At 40.9% G+C, this 17,537-nt stretch overlaps 1 protein-coding gene across 11 annotated transcripts in view; it reads left to right on the top strand.

Moving 5' to 3' along the window:
* Positions 1–17,537, top strand: part of TTLL5 (tubulin tyrosine ligase like 5) — a 308,772-nt gene that overhangs the window by 108,183 nt on the left and 183,052 nt on the right. For 10 of the 11 annotated variants that reach the window (XR_010731041.1, XM_066272631.1, XM_066272636.1 and 7 more), the window contains 5 exons: positions 3,495–3,652; positions 4,560–4,863; positions 8,438–8,558; positions 11,133–11,279; positions 13,048–13,151. Coding sequence is in view for 10 of the 11 variants with exons in the window: in XM_066272631.1 (XP_066128728.1) it covers positions 3,495–3,652; positions 4,560–4,863; positions 8,438–8,558; positions 11,133–11,279; positions 13,048–13,151 (834 nt within the window). In the remaining variant the exon portion in view is untranslated. The remainder of the gene's footprint in view (positions 1–3,494; positions 3,653–4,559; positions 4,864–8,437; positions 8,559–11,132; positions 11,280–13,047; positions 13,152–17,537) is intronic. The other variant, XM_066272634.1, reaches the window with a different exon arrangement.

The following is a 17,537-nucleotide window of genomic DNA, read 5'->3' as shown; positions in this document are numbered from 1 at the left end:
AAAGACTTAATATTATAAATATCCAGTCTTTCCAAATTGGCCTAAAGAGCCAGTGCAATTACAATTATTAGTCTAGTTGATATTTTTGTAGCAATTGACCCACTGTTTATTCCCCATTTATATGGAAATGCAAAGGACTTTGAATATCTAAGGTAATCTTGGAAAAAGCTTAGAGTACCTGACTTGCAGAAATTCTCTAAGGCCAAAGTTATCAGAACTGTGGCAAATTGATCACTGGAACAGAATAAAGAACCCAGAAATAGGCCTATTTTTATATGATCCTTTGACTTTCAGCAAAAGGCTTAAAGTAATCCAGTGGGGAAAGAAAATTTTAACAAATGGGGCTGAAACTGGATATCAATACTTTTAAAAATGAAACTCAACCCCTATCTCTCAAAAATTAGAAATGATTCATAGACATAAACATAAAAGCTATTCCTATGAAACTTCTTGAAGAAAGTATCTGTGACTTTTGGCAAAAGTTTTTAGACATGACACAGAAAGTAATAAAAAGGAAAAAATGGTAAGTTTGATTTATCTCGAAATAAAAAACTTGTTTATCATAAGATACTGTTAAGAAAATAACTAGGCAAGCCATCAAAGGAACATATATGACTAGCCAACATGCTTGTGAAAGTGTGCTGAACAGCAGTTATCAGATAATTGCAAATTAAGTCATGAGATACCACTACACATCCAGCAGAATAGATAAAATTGTATCAGATCATCACATATGTTTTAAATATTTTAGTTTTATTTGTGAATCAAACCTCAGGAAAGCTAGGGGGAATGACTGACAACATCTAATGGTGAGGCCATGGAGCTGATGGAACTCACAAGTTTCACTGGCGGTATAAACCAGTACGAGCTCTCTATAAGGAGCATGGCAGTTGGTTAGAAAGCCTAGAAAATTCCACTTGGAGAACTTTACCCAGTAGAAATGAAAACTATAACCACACAAATTACTTTTACTAAAATGTTTACAGTAAGTAGCTTCATTCATTATATCCCTAAACTGGAAACCTGGTGTCTAATGACAGGAGGGTAGGGGAAATATGGATTCTTCATACAATGGACCAATTCTCAGCAATGAAAAGGGATCACTACTGATCCACACAACATGGCTGAACCGCAGAGACATGCTGTATGGAAGGACACTTACACGAAAGGGTTCATACTGGCTGATTTCACTTTTATGAGGTTCTGAAACAAGGCAAACCTAAATATGAGATGAAAAAATTGGGGACAGCGGTTTTCTTCGGCATTGTGAGAAAGGGAATGAATGGGAAAGGGCATGGGTACTTTCTGAGGGACAGTAATGTCTGAGTTTGGGTTTTATCACTGTAGACGTTTGTCAGAACTCATTAGATGGAAATTTAATATTTGTGTATTTCACCGTGTTTAGTTTTTAGCTCACCCAAAACCCCCAAAATGCAAAACAAATATTGAATTCTAGATAATGATACATATACTGAAGTGTTTAAGATCGAAGGGTACTGATATCTGTGACCAACTTTGAAATACTTTAAAGCCTGACCTGTGGTGGCGCAGTGGATAAAGCATTGACCTGGAATGCTGAGATCACCAGTTCAAAACCCTGGGCTTGCCCGGTTAAGGCACATATGGGAGTTGATGCTTCCTACTCCTCCCTCCTTCTCTCTCTCTTTGTCTCTCACTCTCACTCTCTTTACACTAAAATAAGTAAATTTTTAAAAAATTCTAAAAAGATCTTGATTCCTTCCAAAAAAAAAAAAAAAGAAACGCTTTAAAAATGAATTGGATTGATGGATGGGTAGAAGAATGGAAGACTGGATATTCATGTGATGAAACAAATACAGTAAAATAGTCATTGTAGAAACCACGCAGCAGGGAATGGATATTTACTGTACAATTTTTAAACTTTCTGTTCATTTAAATATTTATAAAAATTGTTGGCAAAATAAAATGAAGTGGATGTAGCTGAAAGGTATTACACTTATTTATAGAGAATTCAACTGTTTATTAATTTGGAAATATTTACATGTCAGCTGTGTGCTGGACCGTCTCATGATCATCACTGGTTCAGTCATCAACAAGACAGGCGTGTTCCTTGCCTCCTGTTTACAGATCTCTGATTTCCCTAGCATTGCCTGTCTCCATCCCTTGTACTGCTTACCATTTATCTGTCTTAAAATTTTATCAGATTTGTTTTGTTTTCTTTATTATTTAATTGGCTAAAAATCTATTTTCACAGCTCTGTGTGTGTGTGTGTATGAGAGAGGGTGGGACAGTGTTCAGTTTCTGGGACTATCATAAGCTGAATTTGAACTGTTAAAGTTTATTATTTGCTTCCCATTTCTGGCCCTAATTTCAGGACCTTCCCTGTTCTTGGCTCAATTTCCTTCTCTAAAGAGAAGGCCTCCAAAAGATTTACTGTTCTGTTCACCCACCCAGAAATCCCTGAAAGTCCTAAATGGACCAAAAGACATAGGCTTTTCATCGAACTCAGAGACTGAACACTTCCAGAGGAGTGAGAATGAGTCTTTGACCTCAGAGGGAATATACTATGATTTCTAGAGAGTTCAAAGTGTCCTGCTTTCAGACACTAACAGGGATACTTCTCTGGCCCAATGACCACGAACCCTCTCTCTCTCTGGTTACCTGGTTATCTCTGCTGCCCTGCACTCTGCCTGGTCCTTGTCTGGATTGGAGCTGATACCTGTCACTTCTCTAATTTGTGATTTACTTTAATGGCAACTGTAGCTGCCGTCACCCCCTTTCCCATCCCATTTCCTGTTTATGAGCTGATTGAATTTGACCTTGTGCTACATCTGCTGCCTGCTTTTGTCTGTGCCTCCAGCTCTAACTCCTGACCTGCACCCCACACCTGGAAAGTCCCTGCCTCCTCTCCCCACCTACTCCTATAAGCAGGCTCTAAGGGAGGCGTGGCTCATGTTGGAGTGCTTGAGACCTGGTTTGTCCCAAGGTCTTGGTAACTTTTTGCCTGTGAGTCTCAGTCAGTTCTGTGCTACCATATTCACAGGTTACCAGCCACTCCTCCCCTCGTCTCAGCCTCTGCTATATTTATTAAATATTGTACATTCAAAAGATTATTTTTATAATTCTAAGCTATAATGATTAGCGATAAAATAAACACCTGTCACCACCACCTAGCCTGAGAATTAAAATATTACCAGTACCTCCCAGTTATTCTTAAGGTATCAGGTCTTGGGTAGCACTTTGTGATTGCTGCAATAAATAGCTAATATTACTGAATACTTAAAAATACTTAAACATGGTTTTCAGATATATTTTTGTTAAGAACGCTTAACAAACTTAGGTCATTGGTGAAGTTTTAATGTAGATTCCAGCATTTCGCTTCATCTATCAAAGCTTTTAGAATTCACTAGCATTACCTACTGTGTGTGCCCCATGTGTCATTATTACAGATTTCTGCCAAGCTTAACCTTAGAATAAAGGAGAGAACTTTCTGAAGATTGCTTTTCCCCCCATAGAATAACTACTGATGGAGCACCAGAATTGAGGGTAGAGAGTATGAATTCAAAAGCCAGGCTGCATGCTGCTCTTTATGAGAGGAAGCTCCTGTCCTTGGAGGTCCGAAAACGGAGGCGGCGGACTGGGAGGTTGAAGATGATGAGGCCAAAATACCCAGGTACGTGCTGGGGAGCCTGCACCAAAGGCCCGTATCCGGGCCCTGTCGGACTCATTTAATCAGCTCCTAATGCTCCATGAATCAGAACCTTCCTGATCACTTATACTTAGTTTTTTGTAGTCCTTTTTCTCTGAAACTGAATTTCAGAAGGATTCTAAGTTTTTTAACCTTCCATTCTGTAATATTTGTATTGAATATCTGAAGCACATACATTTTGGCTTTTGCTCATATTTCAGCATCATTTAATGCCTGATACTTTAGAAATGGCATTAGCTTGAGTTTAATAGAATCCTGAGCAGTATTGTTCAGGCTTTCCATGATTAGGTATTAAGTCCAGTTTATCCTTTGACATTGCCGAATGGTGTAAATGTTTTAAACGTGAACAAAGGGGAGCTTCCTTCTCTCCCAGATTTTCCCATATCTATTTGTCACTAACTGACTTCGTTTTTTCTCTCCTTCCCTCATTTTTTGAGCACCTGTATTAGGCGCATTCGTCACTGGGGTTTCATGGTGAATAAAAAAGATTTGGTCCTTGTTCTTATAGACCTTCCAAGGCAGTGAAGGAGAAAGATAATGAATAAACATTGGAGAGAAAGATATTCCCCTGCTCTTTGTAGCTTCATGAAAGGCGCCCTTCTGACAACCTCTAATACACTCTAGAGATTACTGTTTCTTGTCTTACTTCGTGAGAGAGCTATGGGTAGTATGAGGAGAGACATCAACTGTAATGAAGATCATTTCTAGGTGTTTAGAATATATAACATTGGAGAGTGACATTTATATGCTATTAATTTTATGCTATTTGTGATCTGATTTAGATAGGGGTTTTTACTAAAAAGATGAAGGTATTGGGAGAGAGGAACATTTAACCCTTTTTTCAGCAACATTAGTGATTCTTCGCATTTAGTGATTACCCAACCAGCTGAAATGAATGTTAAAACTGAGACAGAGAGTGAAGAGGAAGAAGTTGCACTAGACAATGAAGATGAAGAGCAGGAAGCTTCCCAGGAGGAGTTTGCAGGGTCCCTGGGAGAAAGTCAAGCCAAATACACATCTTCGTTGGCCGTTATGGTAGAGAATTCACCCAAAGAAAATGCCATGAAAGTTCCTGAATGGACTGATAAAGGTGAACAGTGCTGCAGAATTGACACTCAGGAGCCAGAACCTAAATTTAACCTGATGCAGATTCTGCAAGATAATGGCAATCTTAGGTATGTACCTTCTGTAATTATAATGGTAAAACTACTAACTGCTGACTTGTACTGTGTTCCAAGTATTGTGCTGGCGGCTTTACAGCCGTGTTTCACTTCTTATTCACAGCAGTCCTGTGAGGTAATGACTGTGATTTGCTATTATTAAGGAAGTTATTTGTCCAAGGTTTAGAGCTAGGATACTAACCCAGGTCTCATTGACTGGGTGAATACTGGTTGGGTTTTGGTGTCTGTCAGAGCACAAGGTGACTGAGATAGGAACTCAGGCAACTCGTGGTTTAGTGTAGGGACACTTAAAGAGTGGGAGTTATGACCTCAATATGAACACAGTCCTCTTAGGACACAGTAAAAGACACTGATTGGTCTTACTTGGGAAGGCTAGAGAGACGTTAGGGAGGAGGCAATATTTGAACCAGGTTTTGAATGATGAGTAGGATTTCAGGGTGTTTTGGAGGGACCAGCCCAGTGTGGGAGAGCTAGTTGAGGAAATGAGGACAGATGTGTGACCGCACAGTCATTCCTTCAGTCCCTCACTGAATATTTACTGAGCACCTGTTCTGTGCTAGGAATTGTGCTAGGCTGTATAGTGTTACAGTGGAGACCAAGACAAGCTCATGGAGCTTACTGTAGTGGGGAGGACTGGCAGTAAGCAGAAGCAAGGTGATTTCAGGCAGTCAGAAATGCTATGAAGACAGTGCAGGGTATGGTGTTAGAGTGTAATTGGGCAGAGGTTTTCTTTAAATTGGTGTTTAGACATGAAGAGGTAACCTTTGAGGTGAGTCCTGAATGATATGAGAAGGTGGAAAGTCATGTGATTATCAAAGAGCAGAATACAGTGTCGTAGAGAAGGAGAATATTTTCATTAGTAAAGAGCACACTGCACTTGGTGGGGATACCTGGGCTCTGGCTTTTTAGTGCTTACCAACTGGCTGAGTGATCACAGACCAGTCAGAGAGCTTCTCTATGCCTCAGTTTCTTTTTCTTTTAGGCCAAAGAATGGGATTAGGCAAGTGTTTTTCAAACTCTGCTTTCTGGAGGGGAAAAAAGATTCCACTGAATTAAAATAGAACTTCAAAGCCACTGGACTATATCCTAAGGTCCTTTCCAGCAATAACATTCTACTTAGCTGTTGTGAATATAAATTACTTCTTCATAAATCTTATGGATCTCACTTTCAGTGAGTAAACTGTTGTAATTCCAGGGTGGGTTAATATAAATTAGTGGTTTTTAGACTATTTCCTGTAGTTGCCCATCATTCTGTGAGACATCTCAGTGGCTACTGGGAAGCTGGGGGAGGGCAATGGCAAGGATTCAAGACTTCAGCCCCCACCCCATCCCGTTGTGTATTTTGTATACTGAGGATAAACATAGGCTTTTATTTTTACCTTTTTTTTAAGTGAGAGGAGGAGAGATGGTGAGACAGACTCTTGAATGTGCCCTGACTGGGATCCACCGAGCAACCCCTGTCTGGGGCCGATGCTTGAATCAACTGAGCTATTTTTAGCATCTGAGGCTGACACTTGTACAGCTGAGCCATTGGCTGTGGGAGGGAAAGAGGAAGAGAAGGAGTGGGGTGAGAGAAACAGATGATCGTTTCTCTTATGTGCCCTGACCAGGAATCAAACCAGGGATGTCCATACGCTGGGCCAATGCTGAACAAGCTGGCCAGAGCCAAAGATATGAGACATTTTCAAGATTAGGGACTTTTATTTTTAAGATTTTATTTACTGATTTTAGAGAGAGGAGAGCGAGAAGCGGGGAGGAACAGGAAGCATCAACTCGTAGTAAATGCTTCTTGTATGTACCTTGATTGGGAAAGCCCCAGGATTTCGAACCAGCAGTCGTATTTTTTTTTAAATAGGTTTCTTCAGTGTAAATCATTGTAATTTTCATTCTTGCATCTTTTTTTGGGGGGGGTTGTTTGTTTCAAATGACTAGCTGACCAGTGTGTCTAATACCTTAGGGATAAATTCAGGATTAACATCTCAGGGATCTCTTTAACAAGAGGAGAAGACTCAGTACTTGTTCATTTGATTTTCAACAATGATTTGCATCAAAATAATGATTGAAATCTTAACTTCCAAGCCATAACTCCCTTATCCAAGGACCTCCATGTTTTAGTATTAAAGGACTAATCAATAAAATTGGGTATTCTGCCACACATGGACGTTTCTGACACATGCTATTTCTAGCTCATTATATTGTAGGGCAATCGCTGAAAAAAATGGAGAATCTTTTTCATTTGACTTGAAAGGAATTTGTTATGGAGGTAAAGCTTATGGGAATGGCTGAGGGGAAGGTGGTATAGGGTCCCCAGGTGAACAAGAATATACATACTTGTTGTCCTTGTTGAGAAACGTTTGGATAAATTTATTTTCTCAAAATCGTACTGTACTCCCATTGACTGTCCCTATTAATAACAAAGATGTAGCCTTACTTATGTTTCATGCTCTGAGGATCTTATGTATTAAACTTGCAAAAGCAATAGATCCCCAAGCTGAGTCTCCTCACCTTCAGTACCTCCAACACACACATAAGAAGCTAGACCTAGACCCTCTTGGGATTTCCAGTTTACTCTGGACGGGTCCCTCATCCTCATCCTAACCTTGGAGGAGCAGTGAGTAGAAAGCATTCAATGATTGCATATGTGAGGATTGTAAACAGAGTTTGTGTTGAGCCCCAATCTTCACTGATGTAATTTTGGCTAGAGTGTCAGGAGGCCGATCAGCTGAAGTAACCATCATCTCTCCTGGAAGAAAACAGATTGGCTACAATTAGCAGCTAAAGGGAAAAACCGTTCAGTGTCTCTTGGGGACTTCTGTCTTGCAAACTGTCACTTATCAGATGTCCTTGTTTCCTACCTAGACCTCCAGTCAGAAGTCAGGTGGGTTCTTCACTGATGTCGCTGAGGTGCTTTTTACTGTATGTGAGGATTTCTTTTCCCACTGAACATCTGGGCTTGTCTTAGCCTGTCCGTGCCAAACTCTGTTGGACCTCGCTCATTTGTTCTGGGCTTCAGCCACTCCCGACTTGTAGTTGAGAAAAGCATGACCTTAAAATTTGGTCTCAAAAGTTCCTTTGTAGGATTTATCTGTTTCCTGCTTTGGAGGCTTTTGCACATCAGAAATATTAGTTTCCATAGCAAAAGCCGTTCTACTGCACTAACTGATAAGTACGTTCTTACGCGCCTCCAGGGCAGAGAAACGTGTCTACATTAACACAAAGGCTCTGTGAAGATTAAATACTTTTCTGTCCATTTCTCCAAGAAAGTTGTTTTAAAAGTTCAAAGAGATATATAAGGGTAGGAAACCTCATTTTCTATTCTTGTTTGACCCCACCCCCACCCCCATGGTAGTAATGAGAAAAATCTCTTGACTTTTCTTAATGAAAATAAAACAATCTCACTTATTGTTGAGGAGGAATCTTTATTCAGTTACTCTCTGGTTTATAGGCTTTATTTTTCTCAGCCGTCCTAATAGAAGGATCCTCAGAGGCCACTTTGAGAGGGGCAAGTGCCCGTTTGGGAGGCTTGCCCTTCTGTCTCGTAACGGTATGTTGTTTTGGATTTCTGTAGCAAAGTGCAGGCCCGAATAGCATTCTCTGCCTATCTCCAGCATGTTCAAATCCGCATGATGAAAGACAGCGCAGGTCAGACGTGCGGTGCCAGCTGGGCTGCCAAAGAAGACGAACAGATGGTGAGGCTCTGCTCATTGGAACCTTTTACTTTCCCTTCTCCCCCCCCGCCTTTCTGTTAGGGTAAAAAGCAATGCATTCTTCTGGTAAAGAAATTATTTCATGGCTTAGCTTATATTATAGATTTCTCTTACTTTAACATGAAGTAAACGTTCTGGAGCCGTGTTCATCACACCGCGTGTCTGTTCCGAAAATGGAAACTGATTGTTCATTAGCTGTCTGGTGCTTACAGATCCCTTGAAAGAATACCAGTTAGAATCCTTTCAGAAGCAAATTTATGTTTTATTAACTCTTGGAGGGGGGCATTGTCATCCCTGTTTTACAGAAGAGAAAACCAAGGCCTAGAGAAGGGAGGTAACTTGACTGTTGCCCCACAGCTTGTGTGTGGTGAAATGGAACACAAACTCAGATGTTATAATTGTACAGTATTTGCTCTCCTATTGTTCCCAGGAGTCCTAAGGCATTTATTTTTCTGGGCTGAGGTGTTGAGTTAGTTCTTGAAATTCAGCACATTATCATAGGCTCTCTATGTAACATCCTCCATTTTAACATTTTCTTTTTACTAGTTGTAACTTGATAAAATTCTGAGACTACTGGAAACAAACTTGTATAATAATTTTATATTTATCAGTCATTTGAACATGCCTAGAATTTGATATTCTAGCGAGGTTTTCCTTTTTAGATAAGAGTGACAAGGAACTTCAGTTTCTTTGGTAAAGCCAGTGTTGATGGAAGAAGTCGCAGCCCTTCTCTAGCCTTTTTAACCCCAGGGGTCTGTCACCAAAGTAAGAGAGGGGCCCTTAAGCCTGAGGAAGCTGCATGCTTTGTCGAGCTCAGTGGTGTTCATGCTATCATTTCCAGCTCTTCCCATTTAAGAGCCTTACAATATGCCAGGCTTATTATAAAAGCATGATGGCGATCCCAGAAAACAACTTGTGAATTTAAAGTAGCCTGTACAACGCAGAGATAAAAACTTGCGTGTTGTGAATAATCCTTCAGCCCTCAGTGGAAAATGTTAGCTCTGCTCTTTCCAAGTGGAAAATTGAAACTGCCTTTTTGAGAGTCAGTTTGTCTGCTCCACTGTGAAAAAATAATGTTTTAATATAACAGCTTAAACCACCCTATAGTAAAGAGAGTGGAGTAGAACTATGAAATCCAACCCTCTGGTTATGAGACTATTTCTTTATACTGAAGCAAATTGGCACAAAAGGACAATGAACCGAAATCAAATTCAAGAAGAAAAAAATAGCTCAGCAGAGAATAACCACGCAACTGTTGGCTCAGAATTCACACAAGAATATTTAGGATCATCACTGCAAAACTTTAATACCAGTTCTGTGCATTTATTTTTGAAAATATATCTAGAGAGCAAACCCTAACCCATTCCCTGAGGATTGTGGCAGTGGTCTTGTTTATGAGGAAGGTAGGTGTAGAATTGCCTCTCTGGTCCAGGTTAGGGTTAGAGACTTTAATACATAACTCACAGAAGGCACATCAAATATACGGTCCCAACATCTGTCATCTTAAGGCAATTTCATTGTGTTTGGCCTGTGGCCTTGCAAAATCTTTCTTTGAAGCATTTGTGATGTTATGAATGATCTGATTGGTGTGTATTCAGATTTCAAAATCCTTTGTCCTCAAGTAAGGTGCATTCTTCTTCCCTTAATGACCTTCCACTGTGCCCTGCCTGCCAACTCCTAATTCTAAAGGCTTTCTTTTCCTTGGGAAAGACAAAAATATCATCTTTGACTCATAGTGGCAGTTCTTTCTTTCCCTTTATCACTAAACTTTTTAAATCAGTAGTTTCTACTCTTCACCTATATTCTTCACTATCCACGCATTTCTTAACTGCTTCCTTCTATTCCCTTTTTTCTATGGAAAGTATTCTCTTAAAATTGTCTCAGATGCTGGCCTGACCAAGGGCCTTGTCTTGGTCATGGTCCTTGCTGGCTTCAGTCTTGGGAAGAAGCTTTGGACGTGGGACCCTTTCCTCCCCTAACTTCCATGACATTGTTTTCTCTTGGGTTTCTTTCTTCATTTCTGATGTTCCTGCCATGGCGGGTGTGTGTGTGTGTGTGTGTGTGTGTGTGTGTGTGTGTGTGTGTTTTGTTGGTTTTTGTTTTGTTTTTCTGATTCTTCCTTCCTATATCTCTAAGCATGACAATTTTCTGATTCTTTCTCTCCCTTTTCACCTTTGATATTTCATCTGCTCCCATGGTTTTCATTTCCACAACTTATCTTTGAATGCTGCTTTCCCTAATAACCCTATTAGAACTGAATTCTGCAATTTGAATAGTACTTTTTATACATGAATTATGACAGTTTTATAGCTGTTGCTTTATTATACAGTTATTGATTTTGATTTTCTGATTGCCAGCTTATGGAGGGAAGAGAATGCATTTCTGTTGGTTTGTTATGTCTTTCTGTGTCCTTCCTCCTTCTTTTTGTTCTGGATCTTACTTGTTGAAATGTAGTTTTCTTCTTCTCACCTCTCAGTTGTGTAATCCCTTGATAGCTTGTCTTCTGTTGCTTAGCACAATCCCTGCTTTTTTTCCCCAATGACTCTTAACTGATAGGAGCTAGTGGTTCGTTTCCTCAAGCGGGCATCCAGTAACCTCCAACACTCACTGAGGATGGTGTTACCCAGTCGACGATTGGCATTTCTGGAACGCAAAAAAATCCTGGCCCACCAACTGGGTGACTTCATCACTGTGTACAACAAGGTAGGTGGTTTATCTGTTGATTTTTGCTTTAGATTGCCACACACTGTCAGAAACGGGCTAGAAGCCTCTGTCCCACTGGGTGGAGAGGTCCTTCATTCTTATCTAGCATCATTATCCCCTGTGTGTGACTGTTGTAGGGAGCAGGACCTCATTCCTTAACCCAACCGGCTGAAAAGCTACTTACATAGTACTGCTGAAGGCCCCAGTGGCCATAGTGAACTCTTATCAGAAGGCACATTCTGTCTGGGCTACTGTACCTGAGGCGACTCCTGGGCTCTGGGAATGTGCACTGTCATGATTTTGCCTGTAGACAGTGGCGAATTAACTATCTGAGAACTAAAGTGTGGATTTAATATAATGATAATCTCCTTGCCCAAGAGAGTTATATATACTTTGTTCTCTAGAACATTTTAACTAGTGACATCACTTTACAGTGAAGCCCAGGGAATATGCTACTTGGTTATAATATTTTGCAAAGCATCTTTTATCCTAGGGTTTCAGAATGCTTTAGAAATTCTTTTTTTTTTTTTTTACTTGATTGATTTGAGAGAGAGAGAGAAGCAGTCATTTGTTGTTCCACTTAGCTGTGCATTCACTGGTTGCTTCCCCTATGTGCTCTGATTGGGGATTGAACCCACCACCTTGGTGTTTCGGGACTATGCTCTAACCCAGTGGTCCCCAACCCCCGGGCTGCGGACTGGTACCAGTCTGTGGGCCATTTGGTACCGGTCCGCAGAGAAAGAATAAATAATTTACATTATTTTCGTTTTATTTATATTTAAGTCTGAACGATGTTTTATTTTTAAAATAATGACCAGATTCCCTCTGTTACATTCGTCTAAGACAGTGGTCCCCAATCCCCGGGCCATGGACTGGTACCAGTCGTGGGCCATTTGGTACCGGTCCACAGAGAAAGAATAAATAACTTACATTATTTCCGTTTTATTTATATTTAAGTCTGAACAATGTTTTATTTTTTAAAAATGACCCTCTGTTACATCCGTCTAAGACTCACTCTTGACGCTTGTCTCGGTCACGTGATACATTTATCTGTCTCACCCTAAAGGCCAGTCGTGAAAATATTTTCTGACATTAAACCGGTCCGTGGCCCAAAAAAGGTTGGGGACCACTGGTCTAACTGATTGAGCTAACTGGCCAAAGCTAGAAATATCTTTTACTGTTTATAAAATGTATGGTCATTTTGCAGAAGGGAAAGCTGAGGCCTGAAATTTTAAATGGCTTTTTAAAAGATGCATGGAATGGTTATCGGTACAATATTAACACAACCCAATCTATAGACATGATTTATTCCAGATCTGTTGAGAATTTTGATATGTCTTTTATAAGTGAAGAATTTATTCAGTTTGGGTGCTGGTAGAGGAGTATCTTTGAAAACCTATCTTTCTTCTCCTTAATTGTAACAAAATGCATTCTCTGTTGTCATATTGTTAAAGCTCCCAGTGTGACCACAGACCTTGCAAAAGTACTCTAAATATCCCTTTTCTCAGGGCCAAGTGAGTAGAAAGTAAACACATGATAAAAATTTACATTTATTCTGCAACTTTTATTTGGAAATTTCACAGTGTTTCATGAAATAATGGCAGAAAGTAATATATCAAATTTATAGGTGGCCAGAGGACATGGAGGAATGAAGTATCTTGACTATAAAGACAGATTAACCCAAGCTGTGAAACCAGTTGATGAATGTGCATTTATCAGGAGACAGTTTTATCTTGTTGTTTTTCTGTGGGGGTTGGGCACTGGGTAGGAAACAGAACAAATGGCTGAAAAGAAATCGAAGAAGAAACTTGAGGAAGAAGAGGAAGATGGGGTGAATGCAGAAAGTTTTCGGGAGTTCATCAGAAAAGCAAGGTAGAAGACATTTTTGAAGAATAAAAACTATCTTATTCTGTGTTCCATACTTCCCCATTGAATTCCCAGTATTTCCTTGTTTCTAACATAGGGATGTGAGTAAAATTACTCTTAGAAGAAAAAAAACACAAACGTTTCTTAGGCTTGTCCTCTCCCTATCTCAGCCAATTATGTTGCTGTTGTCATGGTTTCAGTTATCACAACACTGCTGCTGGGTATCTGGGCTGTATTTCTAGACAGCCTTCAAAGTATACATCACTCAAAGTGCGGAGAGAGCCCTTTGGAAAGTTGAGTTAGAGGCTTCTAGTGTTTACTGGATCTGAATTTACCCCTGGCCTACTGATGTAGAGAGATGACCAAATTTTGCCTACGCTGAGTGGGTTGAGGAATTGGCAATTCCTCAGCACTGAGGGTTACGCCTAATTGATATAAAATAGAACAAGTCCTTCATGCTTAAGGTTTAGCCTTTAGGGATTGAAATTTCAGCTTTTGGCTTTCTATCTTAATATAAATCAGGCCATTCACAGTGTGTTTCTGATGGAAGAGGGAACAAAGGTATTTAATTTTAAATCGTGTATAATTCATGCTTAAAAGCCTTTGTCTAAAACAGACATACATAAAACCACTAAAATAAAAGATAAAACATTCGTGTAGCCCCATTAATTAATCTTCAATGATTAAAGTCACAGTGGGAAGAAAAGCAGTAGAAAAACCACCTTTTGGTTGATTTGTTCAAGTCCAGTCAGTGGGAGATTACCAGTCACCGAAACAGTGTGATCCGTGTCTGATGCCTGTAGCCCCACCACAGCCTCAGTGTCATTGCTTAACACACAGCAGGCACATCATTTTTTAGGAGTTCATAATTAAATGTAGTCATTTTGTTGACATTCTTGGGTCTTAAGTAATATGATCGATAAGGCAGGTATAGAAACAAAGCAAGAAACAGTTCCTCACACCAACATCAGAAAACTAGAAAATAAAAAAACTAGGTTATGTTCAGAAAACGATTCTTTTAAAATAAAAGGATTAATTTCAAATTGCTCCTAGGAATCTTAAAAATAACTAAAATATAAAAAAGAAGAAAAAAAACTTTTTAAAAAGTCATGTGTATTTCCCTACCAGGCCTAATCTGAGACTAAAAATGAATTATATGTACTATCGACTTGGATATAGATTGGAGATTGAATTTACTACTGAGTGTGTATTAAATGTTGATTGTTGTAAATAGACGATAGTATCCCTTCCTTTATTACATTCGGGTGGTATGTGGATACCCTTGTCAGAGTTGGTAACCTCACACACCTGCAGGGTCAGGCAGGGAAACGTGGATGGTGAAGCGGGCAGAGAGTAAGACAGGAGGCATAAAGCAGTTTGTACAGTGGTGCCTTGAGATACGAGTTTAATTCATTCTGTAACAAGCTTGTAAGTCAGTCAACTTGTATATCAAACAAATTTCTCCCATTTTAAATAACTGAAATAGATTTAATTCGTTCCAGCCCTGTGAAACATCCCCAAACCATCCTAAATTATGAAAAAAGACACGTTTTTAATTAAGAAACACACATGTATACTTTACCAATGCATAACAAATTTATGAAATAAAAGAAAAAGTGTTATTTAGTACTGTATTCTTACCTTGGAGACAGACGAGTACGGCTAACGGAGGTGAATGGTGGAGGAGGAGAGAGGGAGGAAAGGATGCAGGCACTGTAGACATGTAAACTAAAACTGCACTTTTTTTTTTTTTTGTATTTTTCTGAAGCTGGAAACGGGGAGAGACAGTCAGACTCCCGCATGCGCCCCACCGGGATCCACCCGGCACGCCCACCAGGGGCGAAGCTCCGCCCCTCGGGGCGTCGCTCTGCCGCGGCCAGAGCCACTCCAGCGCCTGGGGCAGAGGCCAAGGAGCCATCCCTAGCGCCCGGGCCATCGTTGCTCCAATGGAGCCTCGGCTGTGGGAAGGGAAGAGAGAGACAGAGAGGAAGGGGGCGGGTGGAGAAGCAAATGGGCGCCTCTCCTATGTGCCCTGGCCGGGAATCGAACCCGGGTCCCCCGCACGCCAGGCCGATGCTCCACCTCTGAGCCAACCGGCCAGGGCCTAAAACTGCACTTTCTTAACACTAAATGTAAACTAAAACTGCATTTTCTTTAAACAAAACTAAAACTGCACTCTCTGTACTTAAAATGAAACCACAAAAACTTAATTGTAGGCCCTGGCTGGTTGGCTCAGTGGTAGAGCGTTGGCCTGGCGTGCAGAAGTCCCGGGTTCAATTCCCGGCCAGGGCACACAGGAGAAGCGCCCATCTGCTTCTCCACCCCTCCCCCTCTCCTTCCTCTCTGTCTCTCTCTTCCCCTCCCACAGCTGAGGCTCCACTGGAGCAAAGATGGCCCGGGCGCTGGGGATGGCTCCTTGGCCTCTGCCCCAGGCGCTAGAGTGGCTCTGGTCGCGACAGAGCGACGCCCCAGAGGGGCAGAGCATCGCCCCCTGGTGGGCAGAGCGTCGCCCCCTGGTGGGCGTGCCGGGTGGATCCTGGTCGGGCGCACGCGGGAGTCTGTCTGACTGTCTCCCCGTTTCCGGCTTCAGAAAAATACAGAAAAAAAAAACCAAAAACTTAATTGTAAAAAAAATGCACTTTCTTAAGTTTAAACTTAACCTAAGCTTAACATTACATATTTTTCATTTAATCACCTGTTTTTGCCTTTTTGGCTGCACTTTTGGCACTTTCATTTGCAGGATCTTTGAATAAAAGTCTATCCAAAGAGGTTTGCTTTTGCCTGCCTTTTAAAATGTTACAGAAATATGACAAACAAGTGTCATTAAAAAGTGCTGAAGCGGCCTGACCTGTGGTGGCGCAGTGGATAAAGCGTCGACCTGGAAATGCTGAGGTCGCCGGTTCGGAACCCTGGGCTTGCCTGGTCAAGGCACATATGGGAGTTGATGCTTCCTACTCTTCCCCCCTTCTGCCACCCCCCCCCCCGTCTCCTCTCTCTAAAATAAATAAATAAAATCTAAAAAAAAAAAAAGTGCTGAAGCACAACCAGTTGAAACTTTTTCTGGGTGTTTCTTTTCAGTGAAATTTGAAAGCTTCTCCCACATTGCCAGCACGTCTTTATTTTCACTTGTAGAAATCACTTCCTCCAACTCTACCTCCTCCTCACTACTAATCTCTTGCAGAAGCTCCATATGTTGCATTATCTGTAGCTCCTTCAACTCCTCAGTTGAGAGTTCCTCCTCATGTTCCTTGATGAGCTCATTTACGTCACCCTCATCTACCTGTAGACCCATCGACTTTCCGAGGGACACAATCTCCTCCAACGCTTCTACCTCTGTCTCAGTCTCTGGTTCGAATCTTTCGAAGTTCCTGTCTGCAACAACATCAGGCCAAAACTTTTTCCATGCCGAGTTCAAGGTTCTTCTTGTAACCTCTTGCTATGCCAAGTCAATGATGCATAAACATATCATGATGTTGTAGTGATCTTTCCAAAACTCTCAAAGGGTTAGAATTGTATTCTCAGTCACCTCAAAGAAGCGGCAGAACAAGTGCTTTGTGTAAAGCTTTTTAAAGTTGGAAGTGACCTGCTGATCCATAGGTTGCAAGATTGAAGTCGTGTTGAGTGGGAGGTAGAGGACTTGCACGAATTTGAACTCATCAAGAATGTCATCTTCAAGACCAGGTGAGTGAGCTGGAGCATTTTCAAGGATTAGTAATGCTTTCATCAGGAGTTTATTTTCTTGAAGATATTTCTTCACTGCAGGACCAAAGACAAGATTTACCCGTTTAATAAAAAACTACTGTGTAACCCATGCCCTAGCATTGGCACGCCACATAACCTGCAGTTTTTCTTTAAGAATCTTGTGAGTCTTAAAGGCTCGAGGATTTTCGGAATGATACACTAGCAGTGGCTTTACTTTCACTGCTAGCATTTGCACACAATGCAAGGGTCAGACGGTTCTTCATGTGTTTATGGCCTGGCAGCTTCTTCTCCTTTGCGGTGATGAAAGTCCTCCGGGGCATTTTTTTCCAAAACAATCCTGTTTCATCACAGTTGAACACTTGTTGGGGGATGTAGCCTTCTTTTGTGATAAGTATAGCAAAATGTGTGATGTACTCCTCAGCTGCCTTAATGTCAGCACTCGCAGCTTCACCATGCCTCACCACCCAGTGGATGCCAGATCTCTTCTTGAAATTTTCAAACCAGCCGTGACCTGCCTTAAACATATCTTCTGCTGCCTCTTTTGAGGTTGATGGTTCTTTCTTCTTCAAGTCGCCGTAAATAATACGTGCCTTTTCACATATTACAGTCTTCATCACTGTATCTCCTGCCAGCTCTTTCTCTTTCACCCACACCAGTAGAAGCTTCTCCACTTCTTCATGGATATTTGTC

This window comes from Saccopteryx bilineata, chromosome 4, assembly GCF_036850765.1.
Source record: "Saccopteryx bilineata isolate mSacBil1 chromosome 4, mSacBil1_pri_phased_curated, whole genome shotgun sequence".
Lineage (NCBI taxonomy): Eukaryota > Metazoa > Chordata > Mammalia > Chiroptera > Emballonuridae > Saccopteryx > Saccopteryx bilineata.
This window is presented reverse-complemented; position numbering and strand designations above follow the sequence as displayed.